This window comes from Geotrypetes seraphini, chromosome 2 (genome assembly GCF_902459505.1).
Source record: "Geotrypetes seraphini chromosome 2, aGeoSer1.1, whole genome shotgun sequence".
Lineage (NCBI taxonomy): Eukaryota > Metazoa > Chordata > Amphibia > Gymnophiona > Dermophiidae > Geotrypetes > Geotrypetes seraphini.
The window spans coordinates 349,137,110-349,161,113 of NC_047085.1; the positions used below are offsets into that span (position 1 = coordinate 349,137,110).

The window sequence follows — 24,004 nt, forward strand, 5'->3', positions numbered from 1 at the left end:
TACCCAGTCCCAGGCGACGGATCCTTGTTCGCGACACATATCTGTGACATCGTCTCTTCAACAGTCTCTGCAATGGTGGTTAAAATCTTCCAATCTCTCTAGAGGCCTTCTGTTCCATCTACCTCATCATCATCTAGTCATCACCACAGACGCATTCCCATATGCCTGGGGAGCTCACTTGAACAATTTCCAAACCCAAGGTCTTTAAACTGCCCAGGAAAAGAAACATCACATCAATTTCCTGGAACTCAGAGCGATGTTTTAGGCCCTCAAGGCTTTTCAGCATCTCCTCTTTCCTCAAGTTTTACTCCTTTGCACCGACAATCAAGTAGCAATGTATTACATCAGCAAACAGGGTGGGACGGGCTCTCGCCTGTTGTGTCAGGAGGCCCAAAAGATTTGGTCTTGGGCGACAGCTCGCCATTTATTCCTGAAAGCTGTCTACATCCAGGGAGAGCAGAATTCCTTAGCAGACAATCTCAGCAGAATTCTCCAACCCCACGAATGGACTCTCGATCCCATAACTCTCCAGTCCGTTTTTGATCAGTGGGGCACTCCTCAGGTGGACCTTTTTGCAGCTCCTCACAATCATCAACTGCCCCAATTTTGCTCCAGACTCTACTCCCCTCACCGTCTGGCATCAGATGCATTTCTCTAGGATTGGACCAATCTATTCCTTTATGCATTTCCTCCTCTGCCTCTCATGTTGCGGACCTTGTTCAAGCTCCGGAGGGAACAAGCCACCATGATTCTCATCGCTCCACGGTGGCCCAGACAGCATTGGTTCTCCCTTCTACTTCAACTCAGTTCCAGAGAGCCCATACTTCTTCCACTGTTTCCTTCTCTGCTTACTCGGCATCAGCAGTCCCTCCTACATCCCAACCTACAGTCTCTGCACCTGACAGCTTGGTATCTCTCGGGCTAACCTCGGTTCATTCACTTCTTTCTCAGCCTGTCCGTTCTATTCTTGATGCTTCCAGGAAGCCGGCCACTCTTCAATGCTATCAACAAAAGTGGACCCGGTTTTCTTCCTGGTGCCTTCTGCATCATCATGATCCAACTTCACTAGCAGTAGAACTGGTGTTGGATTATCTCCTTTCTTTGTCTAACTCTGGTCTCAAATCTACTTCTATCAGAGTCCACCTCAGTGCCATTACTGCTTTTCATGAGCCAGTTTATGGAAAACCTCTTACTGCTCATCCTTTGGTTTCCAGATTCATGCGGGGACTTTTCAATGTGAAACAACCTCTCAAGCCCCCTCCTGTGGTCTGGGATCTTAATGTGGTTCTTTCCGCCTTAATGAAGCCTCCTTTTGAACCATTGGCCACAGCTCATTTCAAATTTCTCACTTGGAAAGAGGTCTTCCTTATTGCTCTCACCTTTGCCAGGAGGGTCAGTGAGTTGCATGCACTAGTTGCCGATCCACCTTTCACAGTCTTTCACCATGTTCTGCGTACATATCCAAAGTTTCTCCCTAAGGTTGTATCTGAATTTCATCTTAACCAGTCTATTGTCCTGCCTGTATTCTTCCTGAAACCTCATTCTCATCCGGGAGAACAGGCTTTGCATACTTTGGACTGTAAGCGTGCTTTGGCTTACTATTTAGAACGCACTAAGCCTCACAGATCGTCCTCCCAACTTTTTCTGTCCTTTGATCCAAATAAGTTGGGACATCCTGTTTCTAAACATACGTTATCCAATTGGCTTGCTGCTTGCATCTCGTTCTGTTATGCTCAGACCGGACTGACACTGGAAGGTTCTGTCACAGCCCATAAGGTTAGAGCTATGGCAGCATCTGTAGCTTTCCTCAGATCAACTCCTATTGAGGAAATCTGCAAGGCTGCTACTTGGCCCTCAGTTCATACTTTCACATCTCATTATTGTCTGGATGCATTCTCCAGACGGGATGGACACTTCGGCCAATCTGTTTTACAAAATTTATTTTCCTAATGGCCAACCTTCCCTCCATCCCTCTTTTTGTTAGCTTGGAGGTCACCCATCAGTTAATTATATGCTGCCTGCTTGTCCTGGGATAAAGCATAGTTACTTACCGTAACCGTAACAGATGTTATCCAGGGACAGCAGGCAGATATTCTTACGTCCCTCCCACCTCCCCAGGTTGGCTTCTTAGCTGGCTTATCCTAACTGGGGACCGCGCGCCTCCGTCGGGCAGGAAGGCACTCGGGCATGCGCGGTGCGGCCTAACTAGAACTTTCTAAGTTCTTAGAGTGTAATCACTCTAAAATTGTCCGTACCGGGGCTCCGTCGGTGCCGTCACCCATCGGCTAAAAATATCTGCCTGCTGTCCCTGGATAACACCTGTTATGGTAAGTAACTGTGCTTTATATGAACGATTTGGCCAAGTTATCAAAAGAAAACTAAAGACCTTTATACCTGAAACAGGAAACAGACCTGCCATAGTTACAATAATATTTTAATTAAACTAAATTGGAAGTGCCTTTATTACTATTGTATAGAAACTCCATTCAATTGTTATCCCAGGACAAGCAGGCAGCATATTCTTGACTGATGGGTGACGGCACCGACGGAGCCCCGGTACGGACAATTTTAGAGTGATTGCACTCTAAGAACTTGGAAAGTTCTGGTAGGCCGCACCGCGCACGCGCGAGTGCCTTCCCGCCCGACAGAGGCGCGCGGTCCCCAGTTTCTTAGTTTCCGCGGAGCTAAGAAGACGCGTTTCCTCAACGGCTGTTGAAGAAATATTTTTTCGATCTTCCCGCTCGCGTAAACCTTTGTTTTAATAAAGGTTTCTTTATTTCTTTATTATTTTCCTTTTTAAAAAAAAAAAAAAAAAACTTAGTTGTTTTTTTCTTTCTTTTTTCGTTTCGCCCCGGCGGGGCCTGTTGCCACAATCGAAGCCTCGGCTTTCGATTTGGCAGAGGCTGTCTTTACTTTCATGCCCCCTCAGCCCGGGTTTAAAAAGTGCCAGCGGTGCGCTAGGCCAATCTCACTGACAGACCCACATAACTGGTGTCTGCAGTGTCTTGGTCTCGACCATCAAGCGTCCACTTGCACCCGCTGTGCAACTTTGAAAAAACGAACACTTAAGAACCGCCAAATCCAACAGCGGTTGCTATTCGGTGCCGAGATGTCCGATTCCAATGTACCGGCACCAACATCAATTGCATCTCAATCGGCACCGACTTCATCGACACCGCGCGATACCGCGCCGGCGTCGCAACCAGCAGGTAAGCCGGCTAAGAAGCCTTCCCCGCTGGAGCGTCCTCCGGTCTCTACTGCAGTGAGTCCAATCCTGCCGACCTCGAGGCGCCCACGGAAGCGCTCCGCTCCGATTGAAGTTAGCCCCTCGACATCGGGTTCTTCATCGGAGTGTCGAGCGGCACCCAAGGTACCGCAAAAGAAAAAGGCGGTACCGGTGCCTTCACTGGACGAGCGCATTGCCGCTGTTCTGCAGGTACAGCTGAGAGAACAACTCCAACAGCTACTACCTGCCTTTTTGCCCCAGAACCTTCCAGTTCCGGTACGGTCGGAGCCACCGGTGCCGATAGTGGAACGCCCTCTTTTATCGGCATCCACTTTATCGGTACCGGGTCTTACCACCTCATCGACCTCGATGCCGGTTTTAGCTCCAGAGCCAAAATCTCACCACCAGGCGGTTCAAACCTCGGTACCAGCACAACAGGTTACATCGCCTGGTACCGTATCCATGAGGTCGGGCAAGTCCACACATAAAACCCGACACCAGGAACCTTCCACACCAGAGTCTCGACACCATGGCTCTCAGGTTAGGGATCCTGATTTGTGGGGTGATTCGGAAGAGCCCTTTCTTTCCGAAGGTGAATGCTCTTCTGATTAGGAGGAACACCTTGTTACCAATCCCTCTTCTCATCCAGATTCCGCATCTTTTCCTTCTTTTCTAAAGGAAATGTGTGAATCCTTGTCTATTCCCTTGGAGGCTGAGTCAAAGAAATCTAAGGCATTTCTTGATGCATTGGATTTTGACCAGCCTCCAAGGGAATTTCTTAAACTTCCTCTCCATGATATATTGAGAGAAACGTTTTATAAAAACCTTGAAACTCCCCTGACTGTCCCTGGAGCCCCTAGAAAACTGGACTCCTTATACAGGGTGATACCTATACCTGGGTTTGATAAACCCCAACTCCCGCATGAGTCTCTTTTGGTGGAGACCACTTTAAAGAAATCAGCGGGAGCTAATGTGTATGCCTCAGTCCCTCCTGGCAGAGAAGGGAAATCAATGGACAAATTTGGCAAGCGGCTATATCAAAATGCCATGCTGGCAAACAGATCAGGAAATTATGCGTTTCACTTCTCATTTTATTTGAAACATTTAATCCAAACAGTTTCTACCTTTGAGAAATATCTGCCTGATCGCAAAAAATCCGCTTTTCAACCCTTTTGACGTGTTTCTCCTGAGCATAGCCAATATCATACCATCTACCCATCTTCCCCAACCTATAGGAGGGCGCCTGACCCATTTTCTCAGTCGGTGGGAGATCATTACATCCGACCAATGGGTCCTAAACATCATCCGCCATGGCTACTCTCTCAACTTCCAGACTTATCCCGCTCAAAGTCTACCAAAAGAGTCTGCTTTGAACACTCATCAATCCTCTCTCCTGATACAAGAGGTTCAATCTCTTCTTCTTCTAAACGCTATAGAAGAAGTTCCTCTAGACCAGAAAGGTCAGGGATTTTACTCCCGTTACTTTCTAGTTCCAAAGAAAACAGGAGATCTCAGGCCCATCTTAGATCTTCGAGATCTCAACAAATGCTTGGTCAAGGAAAAATTCAAGATGCTTTCTTTAGCAACTCTTTATCCTCTTCTCAATCAGGGCGAATGGCTATGCTCCCTCGACCTCAAGGAGGCTTACACTAATATTCCCATCCATCTAGCCTCCAGACAGTATCTCCGCTTCATGATCAATCACTGTCATTACCAATACAAAGTTCTCCCCTTCGGACTTGCTTCATCTCCAAGAGTGTTCACCAAATGTCTGATTGTGGTAGCTGCTTTCCTTCGTTCACATCATCTACAAGTTTTTCCTTACCTGGACGATTGGTTGATAAAGGCCAACTCTCCTCAAACAGTGCTACTGGCCACCAATCAAACCATCTTGTTCTTACAGATTCTGGGGTTCGAGGTCAATTTTCCCAAATCTCATCTCATCCCCACTCAGAGACTTCAATTCATTGGAGCAGTGCTGGACACGATCCTCATGAGAGCATTCCTGCCGTCCAACCGGCTCCACACTCTTCAGGTTTTGTGTCAACAGGTTCTTCTTCAAAGTTCCATCTCTGCCAAACAAATGATGATACTATTGGGACACATGGCTTCAACAGTGCATGTCACTCCTCTGGCACGTCTTCACCTGCGCACACCTCAATAGACCCTTGCTACCCAGTGGTCCCAAGCGACGGATCCTTGCTCACGTCACATATCTGTGACATCATCTCTTCGTCAGTCTCTACAATGGTGGTTGGTATCCTCAAATCTATCCAGAGGTCTTCTATTCCATCTACCTCCTCATCAACTAGTCATCACAACCGATGCCTCCCCGTATGCTTGGGGAGCTCATTTGAACGAGTTCCAAACTCAAGGTCTGTGGACAGCCCAGGAAAAGAAGCACCACATCAATTTCCTGGAACTCAGAGCAATGTTTTATGCCCTCAAGGCTTTCCAACATCTTCTCTTCCCTCAAGTTCTGCTCCTGTGCACAGACAATCAGGTGGCGATGTACTACATCAACAAACAGGGCGGAACGGGTTCTCGCCTCTTGTGCCAGGAAACCCAGAAAATCTGGACTTGGGCCATAAATCATCATCTATTCCTGAAAGCGATTTACATTCAGGGAGAAGAGAATTCCTTAGCAGACAAACTCAGCAGAATTCTCCAACCTCACGAGTGGACACTCGATCCTGTAACTCTTCAGTCCATCTTCGCTCAATGGGGCACTCCTCAGATAGACCTCTTTGCAGCTCCTCACAATCACCAGCTGCCCCTTTTCTGCTCCAGACTCTACTCGCCTCACCGTCTGGCAGCGGATGCGTTTCTCCTAGATTGGTCAAATCTGTTCCTGTATGCTTTCCCTCCTCTCCCTCTCATGTTGAGGACCTTATTCAAGCTCAAGAGGGAATGAGCCACCATGATTCTGATAGCTCCGAGGTGGCCCAGGCAACATTGGTTCTCCCTTCTACTTCAACTCAGTTCCAGAGAACCTTTTCTTCTGCCACTGTATCCTTCTCTGCTTACACAGCATCAGGAAACCCTTCTGCATCCCAACCTCCAGTCTCTGCACCTGACAGCTTGGTATCTCTCGGGCTGACTTCGAGTGATCCCCTTTTATCTCAGCCTGTTCGTTCAATTCTGAATGCCTCCAGAAAGCCGGCCACTCTACAATGTTACCATCAAAAGTGGACACGTTTTTCTTCCTGGTGTCTTCTTCATCACCATGATCCCACTTCCCTTGTAGTGGAGACCTTGTTGGACTATCTTCTTTCGTTGTCAGACTCTGGTCTCAAATCCACTTCAATCAGAGTCCACCTCAGTGCTATTGCGGCTTTTCATGAGCCAGTCCATGGAAGACTCCTCTCAGCTCATCCCTTGGTGTCCAGGTTTATGCGGGGTCTTTTTAATGTGAAACCACCTCTTAAAGCCCCTCCTGTTATCTGGGATCTCAATGTAGTTCTATCCGCTTTAATGAAGCCTCCATTTGAACCCTTAGCTACTACTTCTTTCAAGTTCCTCACTTGGAAGGTACTTTTCCTTATTGCTCTTACCTCTGCCAGGAGGGTCAGTGAGCTACATGCACTAGTTGCGGATCCACCTTTTACAATCTTTCATCATGACAAGGTGGTTCTGCGTACACATCCAAAGTTTCTCCCTAAGGTTGTCTCTGATTTTCATCTCAACCAATCCATTGTTCTGCCTGTCTTCTTTCCGAAACCTCACTCGCATTCTGGAGAACAGGCTCTACATACTTTGGACTGTAAAAGGGCTCTAGCTTACTATTTAGAGCGTACTAAGCCCCACAGATCAGCTCCCCAGCTCTTCCTGTCATTTGATCCAAATAAATTGGGACGTCCTGTTTCTAAGCGTACGTTGTCTAATTGGCTAGCAGCGTGTATTTCTTTCTGTTATGCTCAGACCGGACTGACACTGGAAGGTTCTGTCACTGCCCATAGAGTCCGAGCCATGGCAGCATCTGTAGCTTTCCTCCGTTCTACTCCTATTGAGGAAATCTGCAAGGCTGCTACTTGGTCCTCAGTTCATACTTTTACATCTCATTATTGTCTGGATGTTTTTTCCAGACGGGATGGACACTTCGGCCAATCTGTTTTGCAAAATTTGTTTTCCTAATGGCCAACCTTCCCTCCATCCCTCTTTTTATTAGCTTGGAGGTCACTCATCAGTCAAGAATATGCTGCCTGCTTGTCCTGGGATAAAGCACAGTTACTTACCGTAACAGGTGTTATCCAGGGACAGCAGGCAGATATTCTTGCGTCCCTCCCACCTCCCCGGGTTGGCTTCTTAGCTGGCTTATCATAACTGGGGACCGCGCGCCTCTGTCGGGCGGGAAGGCACTCGCGCGTGCGCGGTGCGGCCTACCAGAACTTTCCAAGTTCTTAGAGTGCAATCACTCTAAAATTGTCCGTACCGGGGCTCCGTCGGTGCCGTCACCCATCAGTCAAGAATATCTGCCTGCTGTCCCTGGATAACACCTGTTACGGTAAGTAACTGTGCTTTCTGGTGTTAAAAGCAAAGTTTTGTTAATAGTGGCTAATTTTGCAATATTCAAATTGGCTAGCGTCATTTTGGTTCATATTCCACTTTTGTTAGTGGTTAATTTCTTATTGGCTGAGCTTTTGATTATATGTCTAAAGGTAAGTTCTGTAAAATAGTATTCAGTTATAACTTCTATCATAATTAACAATTGTATATTGTTCTGTACTTGGTTGTACTTGGGATGCTTTCTTGTAGCCATGTTATTGTTTATTTTTTTCTTATGATGATATTCAGTATTTGTGCCTGCATAGCTAACTGGGCAAGAAGGATTACTTAAATTGTAATTCTAACTTGGCCTGGTTAGCTGTGCGGAAATAGGGGATTGATGAGAGAAAATGGATTGGACATATTAGTGTCTTTATTTTAGGAAGAATGCTTCCTCACTTCACTGATTTTCTGAGGAAATTTTAGTCTTGATTTTGGTAGCTACTTACACAAAGTAGTGAACAGTGTTGTCTTGGAGTCTTTTGAGATTTGAAAAACTCTTAACTACACTTTGAAAATCAATTATGTAATCTCAACTTTAATCTCTCTGCTCATGATGTTGTCAGATTTCTACTTTTCTGAGCCATAGGAGAGAGAGAAAACCAATAAATATGTAAAACATAGCTGATATGAATTGGAATTAATTGTACACACATGCATATATACATATCACACCATCTTCCAAAGATCTAATTTCATAGACTCCCAATAGAAGAGGTTAAAAATCAGAAGTCTTGCTTTGTTAATCTGTATTCTGAATGTGCACTTAAAGTTTTTTTCTCTTTTGATGTGTAATATTAAAAATATAACTTAATAAATATTTTTTTATTATTAGCATGCTATAAGAGCTTTGGCATTGAGAGTTTTAAGAGAAATTCTGAAGAACCAACCTGCAAGATTTAAGAATTATGCAGAGCTAACTATAATGAAGACATTAGAAGCTCATAAAGATCCTCATAAGGAGGTCAGTAGACAAGTTTTGAATTTGCATTGCTTAAATGTTTTGGGAGAAAAAAATCCCCTTTATAATGTGTTCTGTGGTTTATTATATGTTGGGTCATCTTACAAGAAAATAGATTATTCAATTAAATATTTAAGCAAATGAACAGTGATTCTTAGCATTGGGTATGTGGGCAGAATTGCTAGGTTATGATTAAGAAAAGAAAGTACACTTCTCCCTCCGTATCCGCGGTTTCTGTATCTGTGGATTCACTTATTTGTGATTTTTCGGCCGCTGACTCTGCCCCCCCAAATTACATCATCATTAAAGTACTTTTTCCTTTTACTGTACCATACTGAACCGATAAAAAAGTTTATTGCTTACCATTAATTCTGAAAATCGTTGCTTATAAACTTTTTCCCACAAATTTGCTGCTTCCATGCTTCCCAGTGTGCACTGAGAAAAATGCTGCTTCCCAGCATCCATAGAAAGAAAGGCTTCTTCCCAGCATGCATGGAGAAAATCGCTGGGAATCGCTGCTTGTCTGCATGTCTGCCCAAGGCTTGAATTCTCTTTGAATCACTGGGAATCGTTGCTTGCGTGCTCCTAGCCCTTAATTCTTTGGGAATCGCTGCTTGTCTGCTCCTAGCCCTCTGTTCTTTGTGATTCGCTGGGAATTGCTGCTTGTCTGCTCCAAGACCAGAAAATCACTGCTTGCTTGCTCCAAGCAAGGAAAATCACTGCTTGCTTCCTCCAAGCCAAGAAAATCACAGCTTGCCGGCTCCAAGCCTGACAATCACTGCTTGCCTGCTCCAAGCCCAGAAAATCATAGCTTGCTGGCTCCAAGCCCAGAAATCACAGCTTGCCTCTCCTTCAGGAACAGATAAGGTCTTCCACCATGTCTACAAGATCATTTATCTGAAATCCTATAAACCATACTGCTAATTAATTTTTGCTTTAGATATGTGGTTGTTGAAACAGAGAATCTCTTTTTCAGTTAGTATACCTGCATATAATAAATGTAAACTGCTTTGGCTGTTCCTTGGAGTCTATCAAATCCAATTCCATGACCCTCTAATCACCCAGGAATAATGGCTATAGGTTTTTATGATTTTTTTTTCAGGAGTGTTAACTGCTAAACACAAGACAAGAAATATATTTAGTCCGTTCAAAGTTTTTGCATTACATTTTTTCACTTATAAATATTTCCACTGCACTACTTTATCCTAACTTGTGAGAGGTAACAGAGATTTGCACATGTTTAATGTTATCTGCATGCCTGTTCATGTCAATATTTTACCAACAAACAGCCTTAGAAAATCCCAGGGGATGGAGAGGAATAGCCTAAGAATGTGTGTTTTAATTAAATGGAAAGAGATGGTGATTGGGGGAAACTTTTAGGGCTTAGAGAGTGAAGCATTTTGTCCAGAATCTCTAAAGCATCTAGTTAGCTTTATTGTCTTGAGACTTTATATATATATATATAAATATGTGTGTGTGTGTGTGTGTTTATTCTGAAATCAGCATGTATTTGATTGCAAATATTAAGGCATCCTTGCTTCTCAGTTTCTAATGTTGGTGACATCCTTTAGGTGATAAGAGCTGCAGAAGAAGCTGCTGCCACCCTGGCCACTTCCATAAACCCAGATCAGTGTATTAAAGTGTTATGTCCCATCATTCAGACTGCTGATTACCCCATCAATCTGGCTGCAATCAAAATGCAGACAAAAGTGATCGAGAGAGTATCCAAGGAAACCCTTTCTCAACTCCTACCTGAAATTGTGCCAGGCTTAATACAGGTAACAAGCTACAACAGAACTACAACTTAATCATCATGTTTTTCTGAGCAGATCAGTATGAAAAGTTTGGATTTTCCTTAAATTTACCAGACTGTACCCTAAATTTGGTTAACTGATATAATATTCAATAGATTTTTTTTTTCATTGATTAACTCTAAACCAGTCACAGGTAAGTTCTATACAGTAATGTTACTCCTGGTGGAATTCTGAACAAAAGTTTTGAAAATTCTTCACACTATTTTAAAATTCTACAAAATGTATTTGTAGTGTTTTGCGTAGAATTCTTCTGTCATAAGACCTGAAATACCTTCCTGGACCCATTCTGTACCAACATATCACTTACTTGATAGTTACCTTATTAACTGGTAGAATTTAGATACCAGTTTAGGTACTGCTGAAAGTGAATTGCATCTCTACAGTATCCAGTCTTTAAGCATAAGAAAATTAGCTTTGCTAGTCTTCAGACACTGCTCGAGCTGAAGCCATATAAATTATTGGGTGTTGGGCATAGGGTCATTCTAAATATTTGTATTTGATTCTGTTCCAAATACATTATTCATATTCAGCCAAATAGTGATTTATAAATACAAATAATCTGAGGTTCTACAGTGCTAAATCCTACTGAAAGAAACACTTGGGGCCTGTTTTACAAAGCCACCCTAGCGGCTGCTGTGCGGTAACGGCCCCGAAGCCCATAGAAATTTAAAGGGCTTCAGGGCTGTTGCTGTACGGCTTTGTAAAACAGGTTGTTGATCTTTGATGTCACACTACTTCTTTTATTATATTAAAGCTCAATGCCCATTCATATTCGGTATTTGGACAAATAATATTTTTCAACCAAATAGTAAAATATGCTATTCAATACAGCTGCAGTTGAGCAGCTTAAATTCTAACTGAAAATCTGCTGCTGCTACTACTATTCATTATTTCTAAAGCACTACCAGACACACACAGTGCTATACATTAAACACTGTTTGAAGGAGCTTACAATCTAATTATGACAGACATAGATGACAAAGGTGAATTCACACATGATACTTAGGAATTTCAAGGGACTTAGAGGGGTTAGGGTAGTAAGAGGGAATGACAACAGATATGAGTGCTTTACAAGTTGGCAGGGTAGCGCTTAAAAAAAGTGGGCTTTCAGCCTAGACTTGAAGACTACCAGAGACTGGGCTCACACACTGAGTGAGGCAGGTTGTTTTAGGTATACAACGCAGCAAGATAGAAGGGACGTAGTCTGGAATTGGCAGTAGAGAAGAAGGGTACCGACAAGAGAGACTCACCCAATGAATGGAGTTTCTGGGGTGGAATATATGGAGAGGGGAGATACTGAAGAGTTGCAGAATGAATACACTTATAGATCAGTAAGAGAAGTTTGAACAGTATGTGTAAATAGGGAGCCAGTGAAGCAACTTGAGGAGTGGGGTAACAGGAACATAATGACACTGGCAGAATATGAGGCGTGCTGCAGAATTCTGAACAGACTGAAGGGGAGAGAGATGGCTTAGTGGAAGACCCATAGGAAGCAAGCTGCTGTCGTCCAGGTGAGAGGTGACAAGTGTGGATGAGGGTTTTAGTAGCGTGCTCCGAAAGGAATTTTAGCAATGTTGTAAAGAAAGAAATGACAAGTTTTGGCAGTCTGTTGCATATGTGAAGAGAAGGAAAGACAAGTCAGAGAAGATTCTGCCAGCTGATACAGGGAGAATGAGAACATTATCCACCAAAATAGAGAATGGAGGAAGGAGAGAGACAGGTGTAGGAGGAAAGAAAAGGAGTTCAGTTTGGACATATTTAATTTTAGATAACGGTGAGACATTCAGGTAGGAATATCAAACAAAGGATGCATAAAATTTGACTGGATATCCTTCATTATCCCAGGACAAGCAGGCAGCATATTCTTGACTGATGGGTGACGGCACCAACGGAGCCCCGGTACGGACAATTTTAGAGTGATTGCACTCTAAGAACTTGGAAAGTTCTGGTAGGCTGCACCGCGCACGCGCGAGTGCCTTCCCGCCCGACAGAGGCGCGCGGTCCCCAGTTTCTTAGTTTCCGCGGAGCTAAGAAGACGCGTTTCTTTCAACGGCTGTTGAAAGTTAATTTTTCTACTTTATATCGCCTTCCCGCTCGCGTAAACCCTTTTGGAAATTTTATTTCTGTTATTTCTTTTCTTTTCTAAAAAAAAAAAAAAACAACTTAATTTTTTTCTTCAGTTTTCGGTTAGCCCCGGCGGGGCCTATTGCCATCATCGAGGCCTCGGCCTTCGATTTGGCAGAAGCCGTCTTTACTTTCATGCCCCCTCAACCCGGGTTTAAAAAGTGCCAGCGGTGCGCTCGACCAATTTCACTGACAGACCCACACAACTGGTGTCTGCAGTGTCTTGGTCCTGACCATCGAGCGTCTACCTGCTCCCGCTGTGCGACTTTAAAGAAGAGAACACTTAAAAACCGCCAGATACAGCAGCAGTTATTGTTCGGCGCCGAGATGTCTGATTCCGCACCACCGGCACCGACGTCGGCTCCATCTCAGTCGGCACCTACTTCGTCAATACCGCGCCGGCGTCGCACCCCGCAGGTAAGCCGGCTAAGAAGCCTTCCCCGTTGGAGCGTCCTCCGGTCTCAGTTGCAGTGAATCCAATCCTGCCGACCACGAGGCGTCCACGGAAGCGCTCCGCCCCGATTGAGGTGAGCCCCTCGACATCGGGTTCCTCTTCGGAGTGTAGAGCGGCACCCAAGGTACCGCAGAAGAAAAAAGCGGTACCGGTGCCTTCATTGGACGAGCGCATTGCCGCAGTCCTGCAGGTCCAGCTAAAGGAACAACTCCAACAGCTACTCCCTGCTCTTTTGACTCCGAGCCTTCCAGTCCCGGTCCGGTCTGAGCCGCCAGTACCGACGGTGCAGCAGCCCCCTTTATCGGCATCCACTTTGTCGGTACCGGGGCACATCACTTCTTCGGTATTGATGCCAATCTTGGCACCGGAACCGAGACACCAGGCTGTTCAAACATCGGCACCGGCACAACCCTTAACGTCTCCCGGTACCGGTTCACAGAGGTCTGGTAAGTCGACTCATAAAACTCGACACCTAGAACCCTCCACACCGGAGTCACGAGACCGCAGTTTTCAGGTGAGGGACCCTGATCTGTGGGGTGATTCAGAAGAGCCTTTCCTCTCTGAGGGAGAGTGTTCATCAGGGGACGAGGATCCTTCTGGTTTTGATCCATCTTCCAAACCTGATGCAACTTCTTTCACCTCTTTTCTTAAAGAGATGTGTGACTCTTTATCTATTCCCTTGGAGGCTGAATCCAAAAAATCCAAGGCATTTTTAGATGCTCTTGACTTTGACCAGCCTCCAAGGGAATTTCTCAAGCTGCCACTCCATGACATTTTAAGAGAGACATTTTACAAAAATCTAGAGACACCCTTGACCATTCCAGGAGCTCCCCGTAAACTGGACTCCTTATATAAGGTTATACCAATTCCAGGCTTTGACAAGCCTCAACTCCCCCATGAGTCTTTATTAGTAGAGTCTACTTTAAAGAAATCCACGGGGGCTAGTGTATATGCTTCTGTCCCTCCTGGCAGGGAAGGTAAGGCCATGGATAAGTTTGGCAAAAGGCTGTATCAAAATGCAATGCTAGCGAACAGGTCAGGAAACTATGCTTTCCATTTTTCCTTTTATCTTAAGCATCTTATTCAAAGTTTGTCATCTTTTGAGAAATATCTCCCTGACCGTAAGAAATCAGCCTTTCGCCAAACTTCTTCATCGCTCTTGCAACTGCGCAAGTTCATGGTCAGATCAATCTATGACACTTTTGAGCTGACCTCTAGAGCCACGGCTATGTCAGTGGCTATGCGACGACTGGCCTGGCTCAGAGTGTCCGAACTCGATGTCAATCACCAAGATCGACTGGCCAATGCACCTTGCTTAGGGGATGAGCTGTTCGGAGAATCCATGGACTCTACTACTCAGAAACTTTCAGCTCATGAGACTCGATGGGATACTCTCCTTAAGACAAAGAAGAAGACCCCACCTTCCAGGCCTTTTCGTCAACAATCGGCCTACCAACGAAGGTTTGTGGCTCGTCCCTTACCTCAAACACAGCAACAACCCAGGCGTCAGAGGCAGCAACAGAGGCAACCTGCTCGACCTGCCCAGCAGCAACAGCAAGTGAAACCTCCTCCTTCTCAAAAGTCAACTCAGCCCTTTTGACTTGGTTCTCCTGGACATAGCCAATCTTCCTCCTTCTACTCATCTTCCACAGCCCATAGGAGGACGCCTTATACATTTCATAAGCCGTTGGGAAATCATCACCTCGGACCTGTGGGTCCTCAACATCATCCGCCACGGCTACTCTCTCAACTTTCAGACACCTCCTGCCCAAAGTCTGCCAAGAGAGTCTGCTTTCAACACTCCTCGGTCTTCCCTCCTTCTTCAAGAGGTTCAATCCCTCCTCCTTCTGAATGCTATAGAGGAAGTTCCTCTAGATCAGAGAGGGCAGGGATTTTACTCCCGTTATTTTCTAGTCCCCAAAAAGACAGGAAATCTAAGACCCATTCTAGATCTTCGCGATCTAAACAAATGCTTGGTCAAAGAGAAATTCAAAATGCTTTCTCTGGCCACTCTTTACCCTCTTCTCAATCAAAGCGACTGGCTATGTTCCCTCGATCTCAAAGAAGCATACACTCATATACCGGTCAATCTGGCCTCCAGACAGTACCTACGCTTCATGATCAATCGTTGTCATTACCAATACAAGGTGCTGCCCTTCGGTCTTGCCTCCTCTCCAAGAGTGTTCACCAAATGTCTGATTGTGGTGGCTGCCTTTCTACGATCTCATCACCTTCAGGTCTTTCCTTACCTGGACGACTGGTTAATCAAGGCCAATTCATCTCAGACTGTTCTCCTGGCCACTCACCAAACCATCATGTTTCTTCAACTTCTGGGGTTCGAGATCAATCTACCCAAATCTCATCTCATCCCCACTCAGAGACTTCAATTCATAGGAGCTGTCTTGGACACAGTCCTCATGAGAGCGTTCCTGCCATCCAACCGTCTTCAAACGCTTCAATCTCTGTGTCAGCAGGTGCTTCTACAACTTTCCATCTCTGCCAAGCAAATGATGATACTCTTGGGTCACATGGCCTCCACAGTTCATGTCACACCCTTCGCACGTCTTCACCTGCGCACTCCTCAATGGACCCTAACTACCCAGTGGTCCCAAGCGATGGATCCTTGCTCACGTCACATATCTGTCACATCATCTCTTCGTCAGTCTCTACAATGGTGGTTCATATCCTCAAATCTATCCAGAGGTCTTCTGCTCCATCTACCTCCTCATCAACTAGTCATCACCACCGACGCCTCCCCTTATGCCTGGGGAGCTCATTTGAACGAGTTCCAAACTCAAGGCCTTTGGACAGACCAGGAAAAGAAGCATCACATCAATTTCCTGGAACTCAGAGCGATGTTTTATGCCCTCAAGGCCTTCCAACATCTTCTCTTCCCTCAAGTTCTCCTGCTGTGCACAGACAATCAAGTTGCGATGTACTACATCAACAAGCAGGGTGGGACGGGCTCTCGCCTCTTGTGCCAGGAAGCCCAGAAGATCTGGACTTGGGCCATAAATCACCATCTATTCCTGAAAGCTATCTACATTCAGGGAGAAAAGAATTCCTTAGCGGACAAGCTCAGCAGAATTCTCCAGCCTCACGAGTGGACACTCGATCCTTTCACTCTACAGTCCATCTTCGCTCAATGGGGCACTCCTCAGATAGACCTCTTTGCAGCTCCTCACAATCACCAGCTGCCCCTATTCTGCTCCAGACTCTACTCTCCTCACCGTCTGGCAGCGGATGCATTTCTCCTCGACTGGTCCAATCTGTTCCTGTACGCTTTCCCTCCTCTGCCTCTCATGTTGAGAACCTTGTTCAAGCTCAAGAGGGAACGAGCCACCATGATTCTGATTGCTCCGAGGTGGCCCAGGCAACATTGGTTCTCCCTTCTACTTCAACTCAGTTCCAGGGAACCTTTTCTTCTTCCACTGTTTCCTTCTCTGCTTACACAGCATCAGGAGACCCTTCTACATCCCAACCTCCAGTCTCTGCACCTGACAGCTTGGTATCTCTCGGGCTGACTTCTCATGATACTCTTTTGTCTCAGCCCGTTCGTTCCATTCTAGATGCCTCCAGGAAACCAGCCACTCTGCAATGTTACCATCAGAAGTGGACAAGATTTTCTTCCTGGTGTCTTCTTCACCATCTTGATCCCACTTCCCTGGCAGTGGAGACATTTTTGGATTATTTGCTTTCTTTGTCTGACTCTGGCCTTAAGTCTTCTTCCATCAGAGTCCATCTCAGTGCCATTGCTGCCTTCCATGAGCCGGTTCATGGGAAACTTCTCTCAGCTCATCCCCTGGTGTCATGCGAGGTCTTTTCAATGTGAAACCACCTCTTAAAGCCCCTCCTGTTATCTGGGATCTCAATGTGGTTCTTTCCGCCTTAATGAAGCCTGCATTTGAACCTTTGGCTACCACTCCTTTCAAGTTTCTCACTTGGAAGGTACTTTTCCTTATTGCTCTTACCTCTGCCAGGAGGGTCAGTGAGCTACATGCACTAGTTGCAGATCCACCTTTTACGGTCTTTCATCCTGACAAGGTAGTTCTGCGTACACATCCAAAGTTTCTCCCTAAGGTTGTCTCTGAATTCCATCTCAACCAATCCATTGTTCTGCCTGTCTTCTTTCCGAAACCTCACTCTCATTCTGGGGAACAGGCTCTGCATACTTTGGATTGTAAAAGGGCTCTAGCTTACTATCTAGAGCGTACGAAACCCCACAGATCAGTTCCCCAACTCTTTCTGTCCTTTGATCCGAATAAATTGGGACGTCCTGTTTCTAAACGTACGTTGTCTAATTGGCTGGCAGCGTGTATTTCATTCTGTTATACTCAGACCGGACTGACACTGGAAGGTTCTGTCACGGCCCATAGAGTCCGAGCGATGGCAGCATCTGTAGCTTTCCTCAGATCCACTCCTATTGAGGAAATCTGCAAGGCTGCTACTTGGTCCTCAGTTCATACTTTTACATCTCATTATTGTCTGGATGCATTCTCCAGACGGGATGGACACTTCGGCCAATCTGTTTTGCAAAATTTGTTTTCCTAATGGCCAACCTTCCCTCCATCCCTCTTTTTGTTAGCTTGGAGGTCACCCATCAGTCAAGAATATGCTGCCTGCTTGTCCTGGGATAAAGCAGTTACTTACCGTAACAGGTGTTATCCAGGGACAGCAGGCAGATATTCTTGCGTCCCTCCCACCTCCCCGGGTTGGCTTCTTAGCTGGCTTATCCTAACTGGGGACCGCGCGCCTCTGTCGGGCGGGAAGGCACTCGCGCGTGCGCGGTGCGGCCTACCAGAACTTTCCAAGTTCTTAGAGTGCAATCACTCTAAAATTGTCCGTACCGGGGCTCCGTCGGTGCCGTCACCCATCAGTCAAGAATATCTGCCTGCTGTCCCTGGATAACACCTGTTACGGTAAGTAACTGTGCTTTACCTGGAGCTTCCCATCAACAGAAGGATTATGGTTCAACCTTCCTTAATTATTTTATCACTTAGGAACAAAATCAATTAAGGATTTTAAAAATAAAAGCAAAATAACACACACACAAAATTACATGGAACATTTTTTTTAAAACACCCAGCATGTGGGCCTCATTAACAAAATTAATTTAAACTTTTTTAGAATGGCCTTAATCACATCAGGAAAAGCCTTTATTTTAAGATTCAAAAACAGGGCCTTCTACAGACTTATATACCTCAATATGTACACTCTGGAAGAAAGGCAGAAGAGAGGGTATATGATAGACTTTTAAATAACTCCGTGGCATTAATGTACAGGAGGTAAGGCTTTTTCAAATGAAGGGAAATTCAGGAATGAAGGCATAGGATGAAGTTAAGAGGTGAAAGACTCGGGAATAATCTAAGGAAATTATTTTTAAACAAAGGGTGGTAGATGCATGGAATAATCTCCTGGTAGAGGTGGTGGCGACAAAGACTGAATTCAAGAAAACTTGAGCCAGGCATGTGGGATCTCTTAGGAAAAGGTAATGGATGCTTTGGATGGGCATACTGGATGGGCCATTTGGCCTTTATCTGCCATCATGTTTCTATGTTTCTACTTGGAAAAACAGTTTCAGGGTAGTAAATGACATCACCAACCAGCATGGATGCTTGAACCAGGTGTTTGGATCAGACATTGCAAATACCACCTTGGGAGCACACTCTTAAGCTCAATTTGTGATAAAATTTAAGAGTCATGCACAGAAGACAAGGGGAGAACAAATATATTAATAAAGAAAAAAATCTGAAGGTGACAGTATAACATACCAGGCCTCAGTTACAGGGACAAGTGGCACAATCTGTGCCTCACTAACAGAACTGTCAGATCAAGGCTAAGAAGACTAATGGCAGTTGGTAACATAACTAAAGAGAATTAGAAAGTGGATTTCAAAAATTGCCTCAATGAAAGGGTAAATTATAGATGTAGTTAAGGAGATCTGGGTGGACTTGGCAGAGATGGGTGCATATGCTAATAATGATAGTCACAATTTAAAAAAAAATGTTGAATGCTGTCTGGCGATACATGAGGAGGAAATGATGATGTTGAAAAAGTCCTCTGAAGAATTCTAAAAGGCTAACAAGGACATACTAAATATAGTTGAAGACTTCAAGAATAGATCATGAAAGAAGAAGAATTGAATGAGAGTCCTGGAGTTGGAGGATTATCACGATACAGTGACAGTGGTACAAATAATATACTACATTCTCAAGAAGAGCAACAACAACAATTTATTATTTCTATAATGCTTGGGGACAATGAGGCTTCAAGAGATATGGTTAAAATACAAAATTTGAGGAATAACATACATGATTTCTCTAGGGACAATGTGGCCTGTAAAAACAATTTTTAAAAGAAGAAGTTGGTTAATAAGACAATAGCCCAAGGCACCATCAGCTGGAATAACTTAAATATTGAGATTTATAATAACCTGTCATAAATAACACTACAAAAGAGTAGAGCCTTTAAGGAAATAATTATGCCTTTAAGGAAATAATTATGTTGCTGAAAAAAGAGAATGTGCAATATAAATATTTGTTTTGGCCTATAGGTAACCATGTTTATGGACTTTATAGATATGCAGATAGTGAATGTCTATGTTTGTTGGTTCTATGGAATTTTATGAATGTTTTTGATAATTGGAAAATGCCTAGATTTTAGGTGGTATACAAATGTGTTAAATAAATATGGTAGGAACAGAAGGGTGACAACACTGTGGGGAGCTTTGGCATTGGTGGGAAGAGAGGATTTGATGGCAGAGTAGAGGGTGAGAGTGAAAAATTGAAGAGGAATTTTGGGAGTGGGAGGGCAGTTGATCAGTAAAATCCATCTATGAAAGGAGATGTGCAGGAAGGCACACAATTGAAATAAAACTCAAGGGTATTTTGTTAGGAAAAGGAAAAACAAGGAGTATGAACTGCTGTTCAGAATGGAGTGTCATGAATTGAACACTGGAACTGAAAAATGTTGCACTGTGAGTTTATATGCTCAGGAGATCAATGCTGTTTTGTTAGAATCTTCAGAGCTCTCCTTTCCTTCTGTCTCTCTTCTTATACCACTCTGCCATTACCACTACAGCCTGCCTTGTGTCTTGTTTGCCATGCTCTCCTCTTCTCCCTCCCTTCCTTCCCTCCCTTGAACCCTTTACCATTCACTCCTCCTCTAATGCTATATTCTTCCTCTATCTAATGCTATATTCTTCCTGTATCTTTAGGTAATTTTTTAAGATTGTTTGTTGTTGTTAAATTTTATAATTTTTGTTGTCCCCAAGTCCACATGCGCTGTAGATAACAGATAAAGATAATCTCTGTACACAGGCACCAAGTTGTGAATGATTTATGGGACCTGCTACTTGCATGATAGTTTTTTTGGCAGACTTGTAGCAGGATGGTTTCATTACCTTCCCCAGATTTCTTTAATTTTGACAGCCAAGTACTCACTCACTGACCAAAATAGATAGATGGCCAAGTTGGCCAGAGACCAGCTACCTGACAAAAATCCCAGTATAGGATTCAGACTCAGTTTATGGGCACAGAAGGCAAGCGACCTACTGATTGCACCAAAAGGCCTTATACAATATGTGTGCTGTAACTAAATCTGGGATCTTGCTTCAACAGTCATTATGAATTGTTTATGGTATCTCAGTAAATAGTACTGCCCAAGAGTTGAAAACTTAAATCAAGAAGAAATTTACAGTGTAATCACTTTCTAAGTACAAAAGATAAAAAATAAGAACATAAATAAGGAGTGAGTCATTGACATCTCATTTCTTTATTTTGGGCCTAGTTTTCATGCTTTTTATGACCGCACATCTGAATTTATTGTTCCTGGTGGTAGATGTACATTTTTCTGTGACATGTACAAATAGCAAAGCTAAGGATATTCCAGTAGCATAAACATTGATGGGCCATGGCCCCTCCAATTTGAAATCAGGCTAACCCAGACAGTAGCTTGAACCAACCCCATATCAGGAGAATTGGAAGCGATATGAACATCTTCAGTGCCTCATACCCACCCAATTTATTCCAGCTATGCCACTGTACTTTTCTTTATATTTCTTCTGTCTTTCAGGGTTATGATAATTCAGAAAGCAGCGTTCGTAAAGCCTGTGTCTTCTGCCTTGTAGCCATCTATGCAGTCATTGGAGAAGATCTGAAGCCACATCTTAGTCAGCTCACTGGAAGTAAAGTAAGTATATGTTTCTGTGTGTACTCAGTCACAGGTATAACATTTGAAAATTGTTTTACAGCTGAGATTAGTAGTCATTGATTCTTTTTTTTTACTGCAAATCTTTTTTATTAAAGAAGGTCAAACATATAAAATACCAAAAGACAAAGGTGATATAAATGGACAGAATGTCAATAAACATGGTATGAAAAGTACAGAGCATACCTCCCGCAGTCAGGTTAACATGTGTACTGGAAACAATTGGCTTATGGAGCACAGCAGAGGCAAAAAAGAAAAGGTAATGAATACAACAATGGACACCCAGGTGCACCAAAAGCCTGGCAGCGATTATATCCCAAGCCCCAGAACCCCCCCCCATCATCCCCCAACCCCCCCTCCCAATAACAAGACCCAAAAAAGCACAAAACCACAGAAACCCCAACCAGCACAGCCAAGGTGGGAGGGCAGAACAGGAACCAAGCAAAAGCAGAACATTCAGGGCCCTGTATTCTGAGCCCCAAAGAATCAGAAATGAACCTCCCGAGGAAGAAAGAGAAAGAAAGAAAAGAGGAAAAAAAAAAAAGGGCGGAGAAAATACGGGAGGAGGCCACCCTGAGGCCGTGAACCCTATTGATTCTTATAAATGAATCATTGATAGTATGAAGTTTTATTAGATCAACAAGAAAATATATTAATCAATATGTATACTTAGGAGGAAAGACGGGAGAGGGGAGATATGATAGAGATGTTTAAATACCTACGTGGTATAAAGGCACATAAGGCAAGTCTCAGTTGAAAGGAAACTCCAGAATGAGAGAGCATAGGATGAGGTTAAGAAGTGATAGGCTCAGGAGTAATCTAAGAAAATACTTTTTTACAGAAAGGGTAGTAGATGCACGGAATAGTTTCCTGGTAGAGGTGGTGGAGACAGTATCTGAATTCAAGAAAATGTGGGATCTCTTAGGGGAGAGGAGGAGACCTTGACCTTTTGACCTTTATCTACCATCATGTTTCTCTATCAAAATTACATGTCATCCTTCCTACCAAATATCCCCATTCCTTCTTCCCCAGCCCTCCACCCCCACAAATAAAATGTGACTGTCAGGCTGAAGAAGGAAAACTATCTCGTCACTGAAAGTATGTATTATTGTGACGTGAGTATTAAGGGGTACCATTGAAATGTCTTCACTCCATTTCAGTAAACTCACTCTCTGAAAAGGCCATTTACTGGAATACTACGAGTACTCTGAATACTTTACTGGATTCTGAAGCATCAATGAAGTTGTTGAAATATTCCTCTCTTCGCTGTCACCCATGGTTTCACAAAGGGCTATATCAAAGCAGCAGACCAGAAGGGCTGAACATGTCTAGTGTAAACACATGATCTCAGAAACACTGCATTCTTATAAGGTGCAACAACATTTTTAGTTATCACAGGTGGAGGAAGCCAAGAAATCATATTATAATAGACTACTTAATAGCTCCCTGATGAGGCCCAGACAACTTTCTCTTTGTTTTCTAAACTTCCTTATAACAAATATCTTACTGATAGCACAGTACTTCCATTGGCAGAAAATGTAGTGCAATATTTCTGCTTTTGTTCTGTTTAATTTATTTTGGAGCTGTCCTCCACTAAAGTGAAGTGACTTTAGGAGAGGGGTAACATGAGTATAACGGCTCTAATGGAATATGTGTTGCGCAGCTGAATTCTGGATGGATTGGAGGGGAACGAGATGTCTAAGCCGAAGGCCTGAGAGCAGCGAGTTGCAGTAGTCTAAGCATGAGGTGATGAAGGCATGGACAGGGGTTTTGGTAGTGAACTCAGAGAGGAAAGGTCGGATTTTGGTAATATTATAGAGGAAGAAGTGATATGTTGTATGTGGGCAGTGAAGGAGAGAGAGGAGTCAAATATGGCCCCGAGATTGCGAGCAGACAAAGATTGCGAGATTGCGAGAGCATGAGAGTGTTGTCCACAGAGACAGAATTGGGGAGGCGGGTTAAGGCGGGTAGATGATCAGCTCCGTTTTAGCCATGATCAGCTGTAGATTGCGGTGAAACATGTAGGCGGCAATGTTGGACAGGCAGGCTGAGACTCTGGTTTGGGTTTCAGTAGAGATATCTGGTGTGGAGAGGTGGGAGTCATCAGTAGAGAATGACACAGGGACAAATTTTTCCCCGTCCCCGCAGGAACTCATTTTCCTGTCCTCTCCCGGCGAATTCTTTTCCTTTCCCTGCCCCATTCCTGAAAGCTCTGTCCTCATCTGCACAAGCCTCAAACACTTTAAAATCATAAATGTTTGAGGCTTGTGTGGTTAAGGCAGAGCTTACAGGAATGGAGCAGGGACAGGACAAAACTCATGGGGACAGGGAAATTGAGTTCCTGTAGGTACAGGGAAAAATTTGTCCCCATGTCATTCTCTAGTCATCATATAGGTGATACTTGAAGCCATGGGAGGAGATCAGCGCTCCAAGTGAGCAAGTATAGATTGAGAAAAGGAGTGGTCCCAAGACAAAGCCTTGAGGTACACCATTTGATAGCGGGATGGCTGTGGAGGAAAAACCACCATTGCTTACACTGAAGAAACATAGAAGATGACGGCAGAAAAGGGCTACAGCCCATCAAGTCTGCCCACTCTGCTTACCCACCCCCTGTCTATGCCCTAATGACCCAATTTCCTTATCTTGACCCTCATAGGGATCCCACATGGGTA

General features: G+C 44.2%; 1 protein-coding gene and 1 long non-coding RNA gene across 18 annotated transcripts in view; one reads left to right on the forward strand and one right to left on the reverse strand.

Moving 5' to 3' along the window:
- CLASP2 (cytoplasmic linker associated protein 2) overlaps positions 1–24,004 on the forward strand; it is a 650,335-nt gene that overhangs the window by 617,066 nt on the left and 9,265 nt on the right. For all 16 annotated transcript variants that reach the window (XM_033930348.1, XM_033930349.1, XM_033930352.1 and 13 more), the window contains 3 exons: positions 8,607–8,735; positions 10,304–10,510; positions 21,198–21,314. In XM_033930348.1, the coding sequence (XP_033786239.1) occupies positions 8,607–8,735; positions 10,304–10,510; positions 21,198–21,314 (453 nt within the window). The remainder of the gene's footprint in view (positions 1–8,606; positions 8,736–10,303; positions 10,511–21,197; positions 21,315–24,004) is intronic.
- LOC117353882 overlaps positions 20,890–24,004 on the reverse strand; it is an 81,451-nt gene continuing 78,336 nt past the window's right edge. For both annotated transcript variants that reach the window (XR_004538056.1, XR_004538057.1), the window contains exon 5: positions 20,890–21,303. This is a non-coding gene — a long non-coding RNA (uncharacterized LOC117353882). The remainder of the gene's footprint in view (positions 21,304–24,004) is intronic.